The sequence below is a fragment of the Pezoporus wallicus genome, unplaced genomic scaffold (genome assembly GCF_028554395.1).
Source record: "Pezoporus wallicus isolate ANWC-B61680 ecotype Strahan unplaced genomic scaffold, APGP_CSIRO_Pwel_v1 contig_8209, whole genome shotgun sequence".
Classification (NCBI taxonomy): domain Eukaryota; kingdom Metazoa; phylum Chordata; class Aves; order Psittaciformes; family Psittacidae; genus Pezoporus; species Pezoporus wallicus.
The window spans coordinates 1-20,221 of NW_026637192.1; the positions used below are offsets into that span (position 1 = coordinate 1).

The 20,221-nt window shown below is 37.0% G+C and overlaps 1 protein-coding gene across 2 annotated transcripts in view; it reads right to left on the bottom strand.

The window, feature by feature from the left end:
- Positions 1-2,725: 2,725 nt before the first annotated feature.
- Positions 2,726-20,221, bottom strand: part of YTHDC2 (YTH N6-methyladenosine RNA binding protein C2) — a 32,608-nt gene continuing 15,112 nt past the window's right edge. Inside the window, exons 12-30 of one of the 2 annotated variants that reach the window (XM_057403865.1) lie at positions 19,259-19,324; positions 18,156-18,334; positions 17,889-17,985; positions 17,717-17,804; positions 17,537-17,617; positions 16,530-16,608; positions 15,440-15,498; positions 15,102-15,221; positions 14,516-14,788; positions 13,875-14,001; positions 13,159-13,364; positions 12,416-12,611; positions 11,179-11,288; positions 9,777-10,069; positions 8,067-8,244; positions 6,717-6,920; positions 4,792-4,974; positions 3,270-3,373; positions 2,726-3,115 (exon numbers count right to left, since the gene is read on the bottom strand). In XM_057403865.1, coding sequence (XP_057259848.1) covers positions 3,293-3,373; positions 4,792-4,974; positions 6,717-6,920; positions 8,067-8,244; positions 9,777-10,069; positions 11,179-11,288; positions 12,416-12,611; positions 13,159-13,364; positions 13,875-14,001; positions 14,516-14,788; positions 15,102-15,221; positions 15,440-15,498; positions 16,530-16,608; positions 17,537-17,617; positions 17,717-17,804; positions 17,889-17,985; positions 18,156-18,334; positions 19,259-19,324 — 2,620 coding nt within the window. In that variant the 3' untranslated portion in view covers positions 2,726-3,115; positions 3,270-3,292. Of the gene's footprint in view, positions 3,116-3,269; positions 3,374-4,791; positions 4,975-6,716; positions 6,921-8,066; positions 8,245-9,776; positions 10,070-11,178; positions 11,289-12,415; positions 12,612-13,158; positions 13,365-13,874; positions 14,002-14,515; positions 14,789-15,101; positions 15,222-15,392; positions 15,499-16,525; positions 16,609-17,536; positions 17,618-17,716; positions 17,805-17,888; positions 17,986-18,155; positions 18,335-19,258; positions 19,325-20,221 lie in introns of both variants that reach the window. The other variant, XM_057403864.1, reaches the window with a different exon arrangement.

A 20,221-nucleotide genomic window follows, 5' to 3' on the forward strand; every position in this document is an offset into this window, starting at 1 on the left:
AAACAGTTTAGCTGTCTTGTTCTGAGGAAGAAAACACTGCAGAGAGTAAAAGATCTGGAGCAAAGCAGTCAAACTGCTAGTCTTATTCAGATAGTAAAAGCTGTGACAGAACACATCTAGGGAAGTGGCTGTTTTGAAACAATCACTTCAGCTCCATGGGGGGGGAGAGGGGGGATAAGTAGCTGCAGAAACCACCCTAATTCACTTTAAAGACAAAGCACCTAGGAGTAACTACAAACTGATCCAACCACAACCTACAGGTTAGGCCTACCATGCATTAGCCATGATTTAATTTTGACAACAGTCAGTATCAAGCATTTAAAATGGAAGCTGAAAAAAAAAAAATCTAGAGTAGAAATTTAACCCACCATCACTGGATGATGGAGCAGAAATTATCAGTTCAACAGTGGCAAAAAAATGAAAAGAAAAAAAACCAAGAAACAAACAACCCAAAACCAACCAACCAACCAAAGCAAATATTGAAAGAAACAGTTGCAACAAATAAGAAATTTTAGGCTACTAAGTATTTAACGGGCACCAGTGGGCCGTATGGGACAATGTCCACACAGGTCTTCCTCTGCCAAAAGGGCTACCGTTAAAGCAAGACTGATAATCAGCCTAGTGACGCACAGGGACTAGCCTAGTTCTCAGTCATCTCGGAGTGGTTCTCTGAACACATGCTAGAGCTGCCTGGAAAACATTGTCTACGCTTCCTGCTAGAAACTATAGTTGGATTCAGACTCCAAAGTGAGTCTCCATGCTTTCTGAAACTCAAACTGTGTTCCCCCTATCATGAAACATATTTGCAAGTCATGTTAAATAATCCACAATAACAGATTTGTGATAGCACCAGCTTCATTTGGGTAGGTCTGACCTCATGAAAGTGCATATCCGTCATACCTCAAGTAGCATCATGCTCTTGATTAGTCAGATTATTCAGACTTTAGGAGTGGAGGACTCTGAGACAGAATTGTCCGAATCTGAATCAGACCAAGTATCAACCCAGTCTTCTGGGTCTCTATATAAAGAAATTCCCTTTTCCACAGCTTCCAGATGATGCCCAAGTATTTCCCAGGCAAACACTGCTATGTGGGGGAACACACATTGCTCTAGTTTCTCCACATTAGCCCAACAGATTTTAACACGGGCACATGACACTTTTCTCCTTTAGTGCAGCCCTAGTGTCCTGTCGGAAGTTGTCCAGTTCTTTTTACAGGTAGCCAACCTGAGCTGCTTTCAAATGCTGCTCAGTATTAATAAGGAAATGAACTCATAGGTACAAGCAGGGTAATGCTCCCTTTATGTTTCTGTCTCTCTGGCTTACTCTCAAAGTAGAATATGACCCTGCAGGCTGGGCAAGGTCCTAAAATAACCACTTAAGGCACTCACTATAGGGTCAGCATGTACCATATCTCTCCTCTTACATCAGAGAGTAAGGGCTTAACTATAACTCTGACAACTTACAGGTTTACTATGTTGTAACAGACACCAGACCAACAGCTTCAGGGATAAACGGTTTATGTCTAAGTAACAGTACAGTCAAACATACAGCTCAGCAGTACAATTATGCGGGTCCTAAAACAGCAAGTCAAGTAATTCACCAAGACTGGGCTAGACCTAATATCTGGGCTTGCAAAGACTTACATGAGCATGGTTGTCAGGTAGGCAGCAGAGTATGACCTCTTCTCCAGACAAGTGACAAGGACTGGCCAACAAGCATGGGGAATGCATATTCCTTGGCTGGACTGTCCTTTTTTACCACCAAGCTGCAGAAGCATGGTCTGGACTTTTTAGCAAAAAGTTACACCCCTCTGTGCCAGCTCTGTCCTTAGTGTGCATGGGGTCTGGGAATCCTGTGCAAGTCAATACAACCCAACATTCCTTTGAGGGCGGGAGATTGGAAGTATTGTATAGCGCAATACAAGCCCCACAGCTCTGCTGTATGCATCATCTCCAGAAATACTGCATTAGACAATACGCACCTTACAAGGACCCAGCTAGTCTTGCAAAGGCAAAACTGACTGTTTATGTATAGAAGTCACTATACAGGATGGCAGAACGAATGCGCGGGGTACTCTGAACTGTGTGAATATTGTTGGTGCGAATATATGGTTAATAAGTGAGTATTTCACTCATTAAAAAGTGAGAGTGTGGGCTCAGAAGCAGAAAAAGCTTTTGGTTTAATCTAATAATAACTACAAACAGTGCTGACGACAAGCAGACTGAATTAGTCTGCTAATAATGGCCTCATAGTACAGTATATTAATGACTAAGAAGTCAGTAATTCAAAATTACTGAAGTATGAAAGAAGAAATAAATTGAAAGAAGAAGTAAAGAAATAAAGCATGAAGACTACGCTGAAAGATGAATAAAGTTGTACTGCAAGTTAGTGAACTATTAAGACTACCATTTGGCAGCAGGCCTCCAAAAGACTGTTCTTCAGCTTGCCAAAGTATGACTACCTTTAAAAGGTGAAAACTACCGAAAAATGGAAACACTGCTAGACCAATCCATTCTCAGAGGTATCATGCTCCTTTTATTTATGTATTTAAATTAAAATTTAACATTCTCCTGCTACCCAATTGCTTGTATGAATATATCCTGCTTTCTCCACACTGCACATATGAAAGTTCAACCAATACTTACAGAATCTTTCAATATATTTGGAGACATGCATTCTCAATTTATTTAAGCAAACTGCAAGATTGATTAATTCACATTACACTGGTTTCTCTCACAGATTTTATTGTGTTGAGAAAGCTTTAAACGTAAACTGTATATTTAAACTGTCTGCTGTGCTATTTTAAACCCACAAACAACTTGCATGTGGTCCACTGTTTCAAACTCAGTTTGGAATTTAAATGTGTTTTTAAATATCAATTGCATGCTACTATAAAAAACTAATTCAGTCAAAACTAGGCTGGTGAGTAACATCAGGACATTTGTTAAGACAAGGAAATACTGAAACCAACATAATTCCCCTTATTTTTCCTCTACTAGCTTCACAGCATGACTAACAACTTCTGGAGCTTGTTGTGCCACCTTCTTCCTCATCTTCGTACTGCAGGCTTGCTACTGGTTCTAGTAGTTATATCTGATGTTTCAACCACGACAGCTAAAATTTAAAAAAAAAAAAAAAAAAAATCAAAAGAAAGAGAATATTTAGTACTAAGTGTACCTATTTGCCCACATACTACAAAGGACAGACAGTACTGCAATGATACATTGTATATATTATAAAACCAGCAAGTAATACATAAAATAACTACCTCTATCACATTACTTGACATGCTCAATCAGTTGAGTTTTTTCCTGTCAAAGGAATACTGTCCCAAAGCTGTAGCAACTGCTCTCCAACCTGCGGCTCCAGTTCCTACAAACGAGCAAGAAATTACAGAAATTATCTGCACTGCTACTATTGAACATATGGAGACTATAACAAAACTGTTAGATGAAGTTCCTGGTGATTGCTCTCAGTCTTTCTGAAAGAGCTCCTTCATTTTGCTATCGAAACATAGATTAGAACTCCTGCATAGGAGAAGTTTTTTTTACTAGGGCTCAAAGACAAGACAAGAACTTTTGTAAGGTACCTTGGCATTCAGGTTGTTTGAATTTTATTATTCACAGCAAGATGTTAGTTCTTAAGACTAGAATTCCAAGTGAACACACCACCACCATATACAACGCACCATATGCCTTGTACCTGCCACAAGTCACTTATTAACTAGAGATCATTATTCTCCCTACCTCTTAAGTTTAATTCCATCAAGTGTGGTATAGAATGTGGAAAGGCAGGTCACCTGCCACTATACAATGGCTCTTGGGGGAATCATACATATTAACAAACTGTTTTTCAGATTACTAAGACTCTTTAGGTCTTAAGAGCCACTTTCAACAGAAGCACTGTTAACTCCATTACGTACTACCTTCCCTTCCTCATTCCTACAACTGAAGAGGTTCTGGAGAAGTAGCAAGAAGATGATTAGGAAGTTTAGCTCTGGAATCTCTAAAGATATTTTGCAAGTGGACTGGGGAGAATGCAGAAACTGCCAGAGAACTCTTGTGCCAATTCTCTTTCAGCTTTTTGCAGTTGCATTTAGCTTTAACACACTGGAGAACTGTCCTAAGTTTTATTCTACCTCAAGATTCTTTTCAGGCTTTACAGAAAATTCAAAGCTATAATGATGGACAGTTTACTCACGTGTGACAGACTACCTCAGAGAACAAATCTATTGCTAAAACACATCATTAGCCACTGCCCTGTTACAGATGTTGCTGAAAAAAATGCTATAAAACTAGCTTATAATCCATTGCAATTTATTCTGTTACAAATGCAGACCTGCAGACTGCTATATGACACTCTGTTTTTAAATCCCCAGTGTTGGTAGTACAGGACTAAGCAGCACTATTTTATAGAACACGCAAAACCTATAGAAACTGTATTTTGAGGAAAAAATCCTTATTAGTTCATATATTTACAAAAACTTATGAGTTAATGAGTTAGGAGAGTCACTGCTACTGTAGTAGCAGGTTGGGCAAGCGTTTTGGCAAAATTTATTTAGTCTGCCCTGGGCATCCTGCACAGCCGTCAAGAGCAGTAATGCTTGATTCTTAGTTGTGCTCTGTGGCAAAGAGGAAAACTTTTCTTTTCATACTTGCTGTAGGCTATTCTGCCAGAATTTCTGTGAATTTTTTTACCTTATGCTCTCCAGTGTTTTGAGATAAATGTCAAGGCTAAACAAGCTAACAAACAATACACCAAGTAAGGAAGACTTTAGAAGAGAACATTACCTGGCCATCCCTGCTTATTTGTACTTTCTTATTATCATTCCAAGGGTTGAGCAAATGGTGTGCAAACTGGAAAGGAATGCTTTCTTTTCGGATCCACTCCACCTTAAATACCCCTCCAAAACCAGCAGATCCCCAGTCTTGACTTTTCTCACACCCTATCTCTGACGCCATTCTAGCAAAACCCTGGAGCAAAAATTGAAATATAAAAGGAAAGACACAATTACAGCCTTTATGCTTACATTGGAATTAAATTACTTGACTATATATGAAACTTTTGAATTAGTTTCAAAGTACTCTCCCCCATTAAGCTGGATCTTTTGAAGTGTCTACACCTAGAAAGTTGTATGTGATTTCCCACCTCAAATACCCCTTCCAGGGTTTCACTACAGAATGCCTCTCAATTCATCTCTCACAATTATCAAAGTTTTTTTTAGCTTTTTAACAGAAGTGGAAAAGGTGTTGCAAAACCACCTGAATCCTAAGGAATCAAGATGAATGTTCTACTACATAATAGTTCATTAGCTATTCCTTGTTAGTTGTAGGTATTTTTTTCAGAAATCCATTCCTTCTTTCCCATGTTCCTTCTATGTTAAGAAAATTTCACATGGAATTATGAGAGTATAGCTGTTTTTCAAGGAAAGAGGTCAAAGTTGCTTTTTTATTTCCTCACTTCAACAAAGAAGGAAGAAAAACTCAAACCACCAAAAACAAAACAAACCACCATGCACCAAACTTATAAGGTATTTATGAAAATTTACACTACTTACGACTTAAGAGTCCACAAGATGCAGTGCACTACTTAAGTCAGCAGCACACACTACTGTTGTGACAAATGCAGTCCTAGACAGCTCAAGCCAGACTTAAATGGAAATTAATAAAAGGAACAGGGGAAAAATAAAGCTGGAAAGTAAAGAGACACTTGGTACACAACAATATTCATACTGTTAATCCCATGAATGCCCAGTGCATTGTCAAACTAGAAGGCTAAGGCAACATCAACCACCTATGCTCCTGACTTCAGCATGCCTTTCTCTCCCAGATTTCTCGTCTAGAGCACCAATACAATATAGACCATTTTCAGTAACAACTGCCGTGCTGAAAATTACTTTCCAGTACTGCATTTGCAAATCATCATACATATATCTCACCATAATCCTTCAGTAGCGGCACCAAGGCAGCTGTATTTGGGCTAGTTCATTAGATTTTAAGTTTAGCTGATTTTCATTAACAGTTCATACAAAAAGAGCTAAGTTGAACTTTGTTTTTTCCTGGAACAACTGAGTTTAGCCCCCTCCAGAATACAGCCAACCTGCAACTTTGCACTACTTCACTACAGGTCAAGTCTTTAACTTCAAATGGCTACAGATTTGTCAACAAGTTGTTGACCAACACTTTGCTAAACTTGAAGTAAAGAAACAGCTCTGGAAGAATCATGGCCATTACCTTCCACCTCCTGACTTTAACACTACAGTTCAGACAGAACAGATTTTATTAAAATTTTTAATAAACACATTTATGTATTTATTAAATGACTGGCTTTAGAAAGCTTTGACTTGACTGTAATTGCCTGTTACAATGTTTACTTTGGCACACAGAGAAAAGTGTAGCAATCCCCTGTTTTGTCTGAATTTGTTTGGTTTGTTGTTTTAAAGAATTAATGCAGGGTCTAAATATTATTCTGACTCAAGATGCTCAGAAGCAATTAGCTCTTAGCCTTTGAGTGACAAACTGACTTAGCTAAAAAGGTGTATTTCAGAGAAGAGTGAAGTACTCTTTTATCAGCAACCACTTACTTTTGCTTGCTAATCTTTACTTCTTAGAGGTCAGAAGTCATAAGCAAAAACCTCCATACTACACATAGTCATTTGCTGCACTCTCCTAAACCATTAACCAAAGCTAATATTCAGTATTAACTAAGGACTCACCTGAAAGTGTCCAGACCCTTGAACAGAAAATATCAAGTAAACCATGCTGCTCTCCCAAAAGGCTCTATTTAGCTTTCGCTCATTACTTGGCGTAGTAGACCATATACCCTTCTGTTGAGAAATATCAATGTTTTGCACGTTGCTACTTTTCATTATAAAGTACCAGACTGGCATATTTGGTCTTGGTGAAGGAGATTTGGAATCCTGGAAATATTAAAGAAAATTAAATTAAGCTAAAAAAAAAAAAAACAAACAAAAAAACCCACCAACCAACCAAAAAAATACCCCAAACCACCGCACAAACAAAAAACCCAACAACCAAAAAAACCCAACTAGGCTTTAGTTCCAGAGTTTTAAACACACAAAGATAGAAATCTCTTGAATGCATTCCTACCCTTTTTACCCAGATTCTACAAGAAACACAGAAGCTATCAGCTGGTGCACTCTGAATTGGTTTTAAAATGTATTTTACATTCCTTCAGCACTTTCAAAAATAATAATTCATTCATCAGGGGCAGCAAACAAGACTGGCAGAACAGGCCTAAATAGTCTAGTGATCAATTACAGTTCTTTGAAGTTTGACACACTTTCGGATGGCATAAAATTAATCATTCCAGACTGTAGCCTGAAGCAAACTACTCGTTATTTCCACCTTCAGGAAAAATAAGTTTTCTACCTTTTATACTGGCTGAATTTAAAACCTTGAAGATTTAAGAGGAATTATTAAATCCTTCAATGAGTCTGTACCCAGACAAACAATGGGCTTTCCTTGCAGTGATCTCTTCAATATTACTGCAGTTTACTATTCAAGTACACAGGGAGAGTTATACCAATAACCTCACTAGGAAACGTGTGCTTTATTAAAATAACCATCATTAAAAAAGAAAGCAGCCATAATAAGGCAGATAAAACAAAACTTAAAAGAGAACTGGTATCAATGTATGCAATTCCAGAAACACAGGAAGACAGAATCCAAAAAATTCAAAGTGCATGCACTGTATACAAATTTATTAAAGAAAAAGATAAATAATAATACACCTTCACTTGGTATTGTATCAAGTTTCAAAATAAAAACCAAACATGATCTTTTCTAGTTTGGACAGCTTTACCTCAGCAGTCTGCAAAGAGTAAAATCATTACTGTATTAAACTAGTATAACAAGGACATCTAGTCTAGATTTTAAGTTCTAGAAAAACATACGTATTATGCAGCTGTTAAAAATGATAATCTAAGTTAGAGTCTTTATTTATCAATATAATACCTGATAGCTGCTGAAAGATACCAGCAAATATATTTCTGAAGTTCTATTAATTCTGAAAAATAGGGTCATTTGTTTATGAGAACTCTTACCTTTCCAGAGGTTGGAGAAGAAGGACTAGCACAGGGGCTTGGATAGCTACTGCTGTCTGTAGACTTCACTGATGATTGATCTGACCTGTCATCTAAAGCTCGTTTGGAGCGCAAAATGGCTTTGTCCTTGTACTTCTTTGACTGGTGAAGTGCAGGAAGTGCAGACTTCATTAAAACTCTAAAAAATAAGGTAGATACAGGACATACCAGTGATTTCATAAGGTGGCACAGAACAATTTATATCTACATATTAGCCTATTGCATGACTACATATTCTAGTAATTCCAAAAGATATTAAACACTATCTGAAAAGACACTGATCATGCACTGTATTTGAATCTTAGGGTTGAACCTCCTCTGTGACTTCTTGCCAGAGATCAAAATTCATAGACAATATTCCTGGTTGCTCTCTCTAAAAGCAGGCACATATATGAAACGCTTCTCAATGAAATTACAACTATCGTGCAGCACAGAACCACAGAACAGTTAGGGTCAGAATGGACCTTAAGATCATCTAGTTCCAACCCCCCTGCCATGGGCAGGGACACCTCACACTAAACCATGCTACCCAAGGCTCTGTCCAACCTGGCCCTGAACACCAACAGGGATGGAGCATTCATAACTTCCCTGGGCAATCCATTCCAGTGCCTCACCACCCTTAAAGAACTTCCTCCTTATATCCAATCTAAACTTCCCTTGTTTAAGTTTGAACCCGTTACCCCTTGTCCTATCACTACAGTCCCTAATGAAGAGTCCCTCCCCAGCATCCTTGTAGGCCCCCTTCAGATACTGGAAGGCTACTATGAGGTCTCCACTCAGCCTTCTCTTCTCCAGGCTGAAGAACTCCAACTTTCTTAGCCTATCTTCACACAGGAGGTGCTCCAGTCCCCTCATCATTCTCATGGCCCTTCTCTGGGCTTGTTCCAACAGTTCCGTGTCCTTTTTATGTTGAGGACACCAGAACTGCACACAATACTCCAAAGTAAGGTCTCATGAGAGCAGAGGAGAGGGACGGGATCACCTCCTTCGACCTGCTAGTCACGATCCTTTTGATGCAGCCCAGGATACAGTTGGCTTTCTGGGCTGTGAGCGCACACTGAAGCTGCCTCATGATCATTTTCTCATTAACCAACACTCCCAAGTCCTTCTCCACAGGGCTACTCTGAATCTCTTCTCTCCCTAGCCTGTAGCCGTGCCTGGGACTGGGATTGGTCTAACCCAGGCGTAGGACCTTGCACTTAAACTTCATAAGGTTGGTATCAGCCCACCTCACAACCGTGTCAAGGTGCCTCTGGATGGCATCCCTTCCCTCCAGCCTATCAACCCAACCACACAGCTTGGTGTCACCAGCAAACTTGCTGAGGGTGCGCTCAATCCCACTGTCCATGTCACCAAGAGATGTTGAACAAATTGGTCCCAACACTGACCCGAGGGACACCACTCTTTACTGTTCTCCAGCTGGACATTGAGTCATTGACCACAACTCTTTGCGTACCGCCATCCAGCCAGTTCTTTACCCACCAAGTGGTCCATCTATCAAATTGATGTCTCTCCAATTTAGAGACAAGGATGTCGTGCGGGACATGCAGGACATATAGCATAGGATAGTATATTCTTTCAATTGTATTTCTATTGTTTCTCACTTTATATTAGTAGGAGAAATTAAATTCAGTTATGATCTACAGTCTCTAGAAGATCTCAGAAGCTTACTTTTCAGCATTAGAGGAATCATCAGAGAATTCAGTTTCTGCTAAGCTTTTTCTACTGTTGGTTGACCTCCATGTAGATGTTACAGGAAGTTCTTCAGAAGTCATAGGTCTTGGTCTCTGACCAATTCCTGAAGGCTGCTGCAAACCTGCAGACTGTTCTTCAGAACTTAAAACAGCTACAATTGCTCTTACAGTTGTTTCATCAACTTGAGACCACGGTTTAGAAGGAGCTCGCATACGACGCAGAAATAAACTATGCCACTTCTGTCTCAGTTGCAACAGCAAACCAGCAGCCTGTAATGAATTTCAATTCTGTTAATAAGAATTAGATCAGACAGGTAAGAGTATCCTACATATCTTCTACCTGGCATTATCTGTTATTCTAAAATGAACAGTCTCTGAACTGAAAGGCAAGACTAAAGTGCTAAAGAAGGGGAGAAAACCCCGCATTTAAACTAAACTATTATCTTTTCCTTCTTCAGGCCCAAGATAATTTGTAAATGTTTTATTTCATTTAACTCTGCACCAAACTTAAAATTATATTGTAAACCCTTTTTCACTTCAAAATTCTACCAAAAAAAAAAAAAAACACACTTCTAAACACGTCTAGCAGAGACAGTTTTATTATGACATCTGAGAAGTCCAAGTATTTCATAACCTCTAAACTACTCTATCTCCTACCACAGTCACAGCTTCTCAACTGCCTGAAGACGTAAATGTTTTAGCTTTTCTTTTATTTTTTTTTTTTTTAAATCTGACAGCAGCTTTTTTTCAGCGACTCTACCTTCAAGATCTCTAACTTGCCATCCCCTTAGAGAAGGAAATATACAGTTGTCACTGTTCACTCAATTCCTGCTCACATTTTGGCTAACACAGCGCATGCTAAGGCTCAGTGTGTGCAGGGAGCAGTTCCATCATGTCAAAATGAGAGCAACACAGAGGTAGGTCAGGTGGCCAGAAAGAGCTAAAGGCAGTCACTATTACTTCTAGCTTGCTGTCTCTTGCAGCCATTATCTCCAAATGACAGCTTCATCAGAATCTACTAATTTATGGAAATGGACCAAACATCTAAGCTGGAAGGTATAAAATATGAGCTTACACAAAAAGCTTTTGATGTGGAGGCTTTCCTGCTTCCCACTGTGATACACGTGATGCCTGCACCATGATGGAGTAAGGTAGACTAGTGTGGGCAAAAGGGGATTGAGCTCCTGTTTGTTTTATTTCTTCATGAGCACATGAAATAAAGGCTAAGTCTCAGAGTATCTTATTCCATAAATCTGAAACCCAAACAGTCTGTGACAGCCACTCTAACAGAAAATTCTTGGTTACCTAAATAATTCTGATTTAGCAAGATATATATATTCTTCCAAAAGAAACAATCATTGAAGTGATACATTACTTACTTCAGGGTCCAGTCTGAAGTGCAGCCATTCATCTAGTTTCAGTAGTGCCAAATTAGCAGTTGTTTTGTCCTCTACTTCACTATCACTGTTATCATTAGACAACCCATCCCCTGAATTAAATATAAAAGATACATTAACATTTCTGTATTACCTCCAATTATATACAAAAAAACTGAACGCTACTGTATTATCAGCAATAAACCCATTTTCCTTCTAAATTTTATTTTAGAATGTAAATATAGGTAAAGCCACTTTTTAGTTTCTGCAAATACACCCTAGTGAAGTCTTTGCTTCAGTTAGCAGAATTGAAGTATCCAGCCCTTTTTGAGGTCCCTGCTATGTAAGCACTTGTATTGATACCATCTAACCACTCATGTCCCTTCATCAGGATCAACCAGCCATTATCAAAATTCTGTGTGAAGCTGTTTGCAAAACCATGCATTATGCTTTATTTCCTAGTAAAACAGCAGATTTAAAGACCCATTAAAAAAATATAAATTATATAGACACATGGCTAATTAGTAGGGTCGTGTTTTTTTTAAAAAGTGTAATTCAATCAGCATAAACACTATTTTAAGGGTAACAGTTTAAGAGCATGACAGGAAAGATTCAAAAATAACGTGGGACTCTGATTCAAATTACTGTTTCTAGACAACTGCGGCAGCATGGATTATTTTTGCTTCTATTCCTAAAGCACTCAAGTTTTAACAAAGGAAGTTTTTATATACTCCCTATTACTTCTAGTTAATAGTAGAGCTACTTGTCATCAAAAATTACCACTAGAAAATTATCTTTAAAAATGCATATTTCTGCTGGAACTAATATGAATATTTACCATATTAACAGTTTCCACATTATTATTCAGTTTGAACAATGTGGTTCAAAATATCAAATAAACTAGTCTGCAGAAAAACCCCATACATACTACACTTTTCAACATTACTTTTGTCATTAAACATTTTGTCTCCGTTTTTTATTCCGCCACAAACTGTACTGTAATTTCAGAAACTCCACAGCTGTGTAAGTGTAATTTATGAATATGAATCTACAAGGATTCACAAAACTGAGACATCTATTACAGAACTTATAAACTATTCTTGCACAGCTACAGGTACTACAGCTCTGTCATTTTAAGAATTTGGTAATATATGTATTAAATATTCTTGAAAAATAAGCCTTCCATATCACATGCTAATATATAACAACTGAAACATTTCAAATCCAAACTTCATTATACCTTGAAAGGATGAAGGCTCCTGCAAAGCATTGCTTGGCAATCTAGCTGGTCCACAGAAGAGTGACACAGTGACAGGTGTTACAACAGAACAGCATCTGATATTTGCAATCCTATGAGCTCTTGTCATTTCATCAAATATAAGCCAGTCTGTAGGGAGGGCCTGAATGGCTGCAGCTTGCCCATTTGCAGGGGGAATCTGCGCAAGAGCAAATAAGGCTACATTATCATGCCATCTGTTTTCAATTAAAATAAAATTTAACATATTTCACATTTTATATGCGTAGAAATAAATACGTATTTATATGCACGTAATCTCATACAAATTAAAAAAAGTGAGGGAGAATTCAACCAGACTCACAAATTGCTCTTCCTCCTTGAAACAAAACATTTTGCTTAAAAAAAAAAAGGATCTAAAATAGATCAGTTTCAGAGGAGAACTTATTCCTGCTACTATGGAGCAAGGACTGTTTAACATCTTTAAAAGTTTTGCAATTATTTATTTTTTTTACTGTTCTCTCATTCCATCTAGAACAACAAAATACATTTTGATGAAATAATATTGGAAAAATAAACCCACTTCAATTCTTTATTTTTCAACTGCCAGGAAGAAAAATTTTTAAAAATGCAGTGTTTAATGCACATGCTGCTTTTAAAGTACTGACAATTATGACGAGACATTTCTAAAATGTTCAATAGAGTACAGTGGGGTTTTTTTATGGACTATAAATTCAAACTGATTTTACCTTTTTATACTGAGGCTGACTAAGAACAGATGTAGGATGAAATCGCACTTTCTTCTCCTTTGGTCCAGTCAAAACAAGGCTTTCTCTGTCTACATGAACTAGATTGGGATACATCCCAGCCACTAAGGCAGCTTTAACTACAGCCCAGTTTTCAGAGTTAGTATTAACATCTCTGATATCAGCTCCTCCCCTGGCTCTAACAAAACCTGAAGAAAGAATAAGATAAAAAATTGTCGTATTTGCTTGCATTTAAGATCTTTCTTTTTTGCTTCTCAAAACGAATTTGACGTGAAGAAAATGAAACCAAAAAAAAACCCAAAACCCTTACAAATTTGTTGACTTAACAGCACCAAGAAGAAATCATTATACTGAAATCCTTTGATAAAGGATTTTATACTAACATAAAATACAACTACTTTTTACAACACAAAGACATTTCCTACGGAAATAATATACTAGAATGTAAAAATCCAAGGAAACATGTCACACTGAAAGCCAGTGGCATGTGGAACAATCAGAACACTTTCAATTAGATCAACTGGTCCCCAGCCACACTTCCTCACTCTAGCAATTGCATGAACATGTACTGGTCTGTTTCAAATTAGGGAAAGAAAATGACACCAATGAACACTATTCTTGTTACAATTTGTATACCCTTGTACTAGGTACACACTTGACTCCAAAACTATGTTGAATTTTTTTTTAAACCCATTTACCTGAAGCTCTAAGCTGGCCAAGCAACTGACTTCTCATTCCTACAATGATTTCCATTGTGGCTTGAGACAGGAAGTTCTTTTCACAGAAGGCTCTCTCCCAGCCATCACTGCGCGCCTTCTGCCATGCCTGTAAAGAATATTTTACATTTGCCTATTAATTTCACCAGCTAAAAAAGAAAAAAAAAAAAAAGGAGAAATTTACATCAATAAAATGAAGATAAAACCAACCAGAAAGAAAGGAAGTTTATCAAACCTAAATGCTGAATTTTTGTTTTCTGGTTTAGTACTTTGTTCTCTTTACCCATTCCTCAAATTAACACAATGATCATTACGTTATTGTAAGATCATTATATTATTATCAAGATAATTATTTTAAGTTATCAGTCAATGTAGCAGGACATAAAGTGGCACCTTGTTGGAACATTTAGAATTTAACCAGGTTTGGAAATATAACAAAAAATCTGATAAAAAGTGTTCCCTCACTAATTTATGAGTCCAACATGCGGGAAAACCACTAGGCAAAAAGAGTTCCTTCTCTATGGAGTTAATCAGTCATACTACATGCAACTTGACTGGTACATCATTTACACAGATATGTGATCTACTGTGATTAATACTCTTGTCTGAAAATGAAATAATACCTGGAAAGCCCTGAGAAGCGCCATATGGTCACTAAATGTTCCTGCAGTAAAACGTTTTCTACACAGCATGGCTGCACGCTTTTGAGAGGCCAGTGCGGGTAGGACAAAAGGGTCTCGATATGCAAGAGTGCAAGCAATAGTAAGAATAGGATCCAGGCACTTCAAAACAACAGCACATAACACCATTTTACCAAGGTGTGGCTCTACTGGTAATTCAGTGAGATGATAGCCAAGTTCAGTGAGATATTCCCAAGGGTCCATGGCATCTATTCTCTGTGTAATTATAAAAAAGGGGGGGTGGAGGTAAGTGGACAAAATTTACAATAAACGCAAAGTATGTGGATACTGGACATTAACTAAGAAAGCAACTCAAACCTGTAACAGTTTGAGATGAGATTTTTGAGCATTCTCTTCCCTTAACATGGAGAAATACATCTACACACAAAATTAGACAACACAAAGACTCAAAGCATCCTTAAGTGTTTACACAACAGTCTCAGTACAAACAAAACTCAGTAAGATATGCTGCCACACCACAAATATAAAATCAAATACAATTCCCATCTAAAACTATTATTCAGCTGACCTTCAGTATTTGTACAGCATTTCTCACAATTAAAGCTGGTGGAGGATCAGGAGCTTTCATAAGAAAGTCAACAATTGGACAATTAATTGGAGCCAGAAGTTTTGTGTGTAAACAAAGCTCCTGCAAGTTAAAAGGCAAAAAAAAGATTAAGATTGGGCGAGAGAAAAAACCCAAACCAAATCAAACCAAAAACCACATACACACACAAAAAGACAAACACTTTTTCTGCATTAATAGTATGGTTTGATGATAATACATTTTTAAAGTTATAATCTGTAACTGAACATGCACCTGAAGTGGCACTCTTAGAAGTTCTGGAGTCTGAAATTCCAACATACTCTGAAATCGAAGCCTGCTGAAGAGACGAAAACAGACTCCAGGCTGACAGCGCCCAGCCCTTGAAAATGAAATATAGGAAGTTGTTGAAAATCAGACATTCAAAAAACTCAAAAAAAAAACCCCAAAACACCACACACACCCACAAACTTAGAATGCAAGTGTAGAAGCAAGTCTAAGAAACAGATAATTTTGTCATCAAGTGTTAAGTCCCACAAGGTAGGTGAGAGCTTTGTAGTACATGGATTATTTCCAATAGTATATTGAAATATATATACGTATCTCCATTAGAATTTTGCCCCAATACTGAAAGATTTGGGGAAATTAAAGTAAGATCTATCTAAAAATAAAGTGATGTGGGGTTTTGATAACCTAAGATCAATCCAAATCTCAACTGCCCTTTGCTATAAGGAGTATAAATAATAAATTTAATTTCTTCCTCTTCACATGGCCCAAACAGTTCAAAGTTAAAGGCAGTAAAAGGAAGAATGAAGACCAAACAACTTGTGAGTGAAGGGACTGAGACAGCAAATTTTCTCATTCACACTCAAATTCCTGCAGGTTAATGCCAATATAGTATCACCAAATGTAGGCATTTGTTGGTACATAACCCCTCAGCCCTCACACAGTCTTGGGAAGGAATATGATAAAGGCCCAATAAACCATGAAGAGTTTGCAGAAGGTGAATAAGGAATCAGTGCTCAAAGTCTCTAACATAGCAGTAAGGGACATCTATTAGACTATCAATAGGTAGCCTATTGCCCACAGGTGAATTATGAAAAACCTTATTGGACACTGTGGCTGAGGGTGCTACATGCTAGAAAGAGGAAGGAGAAGTTCATGCAATTTAGATCTAATGTAAACTTTGGGAAATTCTTGAGTGTCACTCTTCTATAATTTGGAAAATGACTCCAAGGAAACACATGCTGACCCTTCACTCTTCTGCAGAAAATCGGTATCGGCCATTATCCAACATAATACTGGACGAGGTTAACATTACCCAATTGCTATTACATTGTGTATTTTATTCTTAACATACAAGATGGTGGATATCTGCAAAATAAAATTCAGTATGAAGCATTTATTACCTGCCTTTTCTCTGGATAGCACTGGCCTTTGAAATCCACACCATTTTCAGCATTGTAACACAGCTCAGTGCATCAAAAGACTTCTATAAAAGCAACGCAAGGAACATAAAACCAAGACCGACTAGGGTACATGAAATACATTATCTAGATCATCAACAGAAGCTCTCTAAATAAAAATAATACTAAGAACCATGAGCTTCTGGCACAAAGGTATGTTCTAAAGTACTTAACTTCAAGTGAATTTATGCTACCTCCTTTGCAGTATCTTCGTAGAAACTGCTACACAGTTTTCTAAATTAAAGATTTCTAGTCAATAGGCAACTGCAAGTCAACAAAAGACATGGGCTGTGTTTTGTGGTATCACAAACCAAGCAAAACCATGGTATCATATTAAATAAAGTTTTCCTCTTTGTCTGACTTGAAAATTACACCCTTATTTTCCAACATTTGATGTAAAATTACAAAAAAAAAAAAAAATGTATTACCAATGAGAACTTCAGATACCTGGTTTGAGTGTCTCCTAGGAAATCTGGTTTTATTTCCTAACTCATATAAAAGGTCTTAAACTGCCTCACTATGCTACCTCATTTTTCTTGAGCAATTAATTAGGGAATAGGCAGTCAACATATCAAAAACAGTGCTTAAAAAACATGGATTAGATTTGGGCTAGATACAGTTACAGCACAAAGGGAAGTCCTAGTGTTCTCCAAGTCTCAGGAAGATGGTGGTCTACACTGATGGACTTGTTATAGAAAAAAAAATAAAAAAATACTATATTCATATATCTATATATAAAAACATGTAGATATATCAACCTGCAATAGCTTTTACAGGGGTTTTAAACAGCTAGCTATTCACAGCACTGGTATAAAAACAAATGGATGTCAAAACCTCAGTGAGTTTTGTCATCTGACATGCACTACCTCTCAGCCTACTATGTAGCTCCCCAAAACTTATGTATTATGAACACTAGGATATATACTTCCCAAAATAAGCTTAAGTGAATCATACCTCTTTCACCTTCCCCGAGTCAATAACAAATACAACATCATTGACTGTTATGCTGGTTTCTGCAATATTAGTGGAAAGAATCTGCAATTAAAAAAAAAAAGTCTATAGTAGCTGTAATAACTGTAAAAGCAACGACAAAATAGATCAACATAGTATCTCACAAAGTCCTCAGATACTTGCTATTTTGCGGATGCCAGAAGGTGGACTTTTAAGCACCTTCTTCTGATCCAAAGTCTGCATATTTGAATGAAGCATGAAAACTTGGTATCTAATGCAAGACAAAGAACACATTTTAAGGATTTTTAAAAGAAACAGTATAAACTCAAGACAACCATAAAATCAGAGGTTCTACCTGTGAGCATTATCAGCAAATCTCTTGTCATCAAAAAGAATACGGTCCCTCAGGCTAACTATCTCATCGTATCCTGGAAGAAATATTAAAATCGCTCCTAAAAAAGAAGTTGGTTTGCAGAGTTAATATATGTCAGCACTACGTATACTAAGCACTTGGAAGGTTTTACCTATTTGGAATCACTGAAAAAAAGGGTATAATTCATCAGAAACTGAATCCACAGTGATTATACACTGGCGATTACTGGGAGTGTGTGTATATACGTACCAGCATCACTACTACTACAGATGTTATAAAGTAAGTGCATAATCAGGTCCAGATCCACCTTTTCATCATCAAAACTGTGATGATAAGCTTTCAACAGCTCTCTGTCCTCTGCATCCAGGTCACTACCACTTGTTTGGACCAGGGAACTTTCATCCAGATTTCCAGATTCCACTGAAGCACTAAAATACATAAATACATAGGCCAGAGTCAAGGTTGTTTGCTTCAGGTTTGCATTCACCCATCAACTCGAATTTAGATCAACAAGACTATTCATCTTGAATTTTAAAGTGTAGGAGAACAGCATCTCCACAAAACTATTACCATTCACTGACTTAAGTGTTAACTTAGCAAAGCATGCAACTTCAATTTTTAGTGTTAACTTTATTATACTTTATTGAGACCCAAACATAAGCAAATGTGACAGAACTCAAGGTAGAAAGACAGCATCTGTTAAGGGAAAACTATTTAAAAGAAATGTATTTTCCAAAAACTTCACTAACATAACAGTTGAGGTATTACACTAACATAAACCATAAACTACACCAAGAGAAATCATAATAACACAGGGCTCTACACAGTGAAACTACTGTATCTGTAAATTAACCGAAAAACAGTTCTTGAATGGCCATGTTACTCATATAAAGTTTCTTTAATACGCTATCATGTTCCAACAATACCCAAGAGATTTGTTTCCAGAATAAGCATCTGAAATTAAAATGGTGTATGGTATAAAATGGCCATGTCCTCTGTATATTTATTTCAGTTACTATAATCACACCCTGCCTAGATATATAATAATGATGGGAATATCCATATTAAGGTGATAAGTGCTAATATTATCAAAGAAATTCTACACCACTAGAAATATATTTACCCAAGGAGTCATGCAAACATAATTACTGTGATAATGAATACAAACAAACTTTTTCTTCCATAAATATATTTTTGAAATATTCCTATTCTCAAATGGATCTTGCTATTTAGGCCAGATTCTAAAGTATAAAAAGATAAAATCTCTTCTGACTGAACGATGATAAAAGCTAATCTAAGAGCATTAAACCTTGTATTTTTTCAGCAGCTTCTGCAAATTAGTTATAGCTTACCAGTAGGACTCTAAAAGGTCAACAACTTCAGTCTGCCCAAAGCGTTTAGCCCAGTCCAACGCCACCCTGAAAAGAGTTACATAAAAATCTGTATTAATTTCTCACTTCATAAGATGCGTATGAATAGCATGTTACATGAGGAGACAACTGACTCTGCACCTCTCTATCAGTTTCCGCTTTAATGTTTAATCAGTGTTGTTATTGCTGGATCTGCAAATTCCCATTTTAAAGTGCATGTAGTAACAATAGGATTTCAGGTAACCACAAAAAGAAAATCCCAGTTTTATACAGAAGTATCCTCAAACATGCAGAAAGAAATGAGGAGGAAGAGTGTGCCTTTCCTTCAAAAAACACACACCAATGTGACAGGATGAGCCATGCCTTTTTGCAGTACCCTTTACTAGCTCCTTTAAATCAACCTGAGAAGTCACATCCCCTACCTTTCTCTCAAAAAGACATGAAAACATTAGGCTTTTTCGTGTCTTAGAGTTGTCCCCCACACAATGCAGTTCACTCTGTTTTCCTTTTAAATTACATTCTTCAGGAAATTTTTCACATATCATACCTCTGGAATCCTAATTCTTATCTTTCCATACTACAATTATTTAGTATAGTTCTCCGTTTATATGAAGACACAAAAATCTGAATTTTTACACATTCACACATATTTTTTGCATGATACAACATATTTACAGATATAACAAAGATCTTTGCACATGTATTACATTATGTTTAAATCAAATATAGGTTACTCTCTTAAACTAAAATTGCCAGGCATTTTAGATATAATTTAATCAATACAGTGAGAAAGATTCCAATTCTTCAAACCAGTGCATCAAATCAGACTCACTGAAACCAAGACAGTATATCCCATATTGAGACTGTTTCATTAAGAACTGAATTCAGCATTTATGGAAAATAATGCGATAAACAGAAGTCAGAAATTGTTTAAGTTGTCAAAAT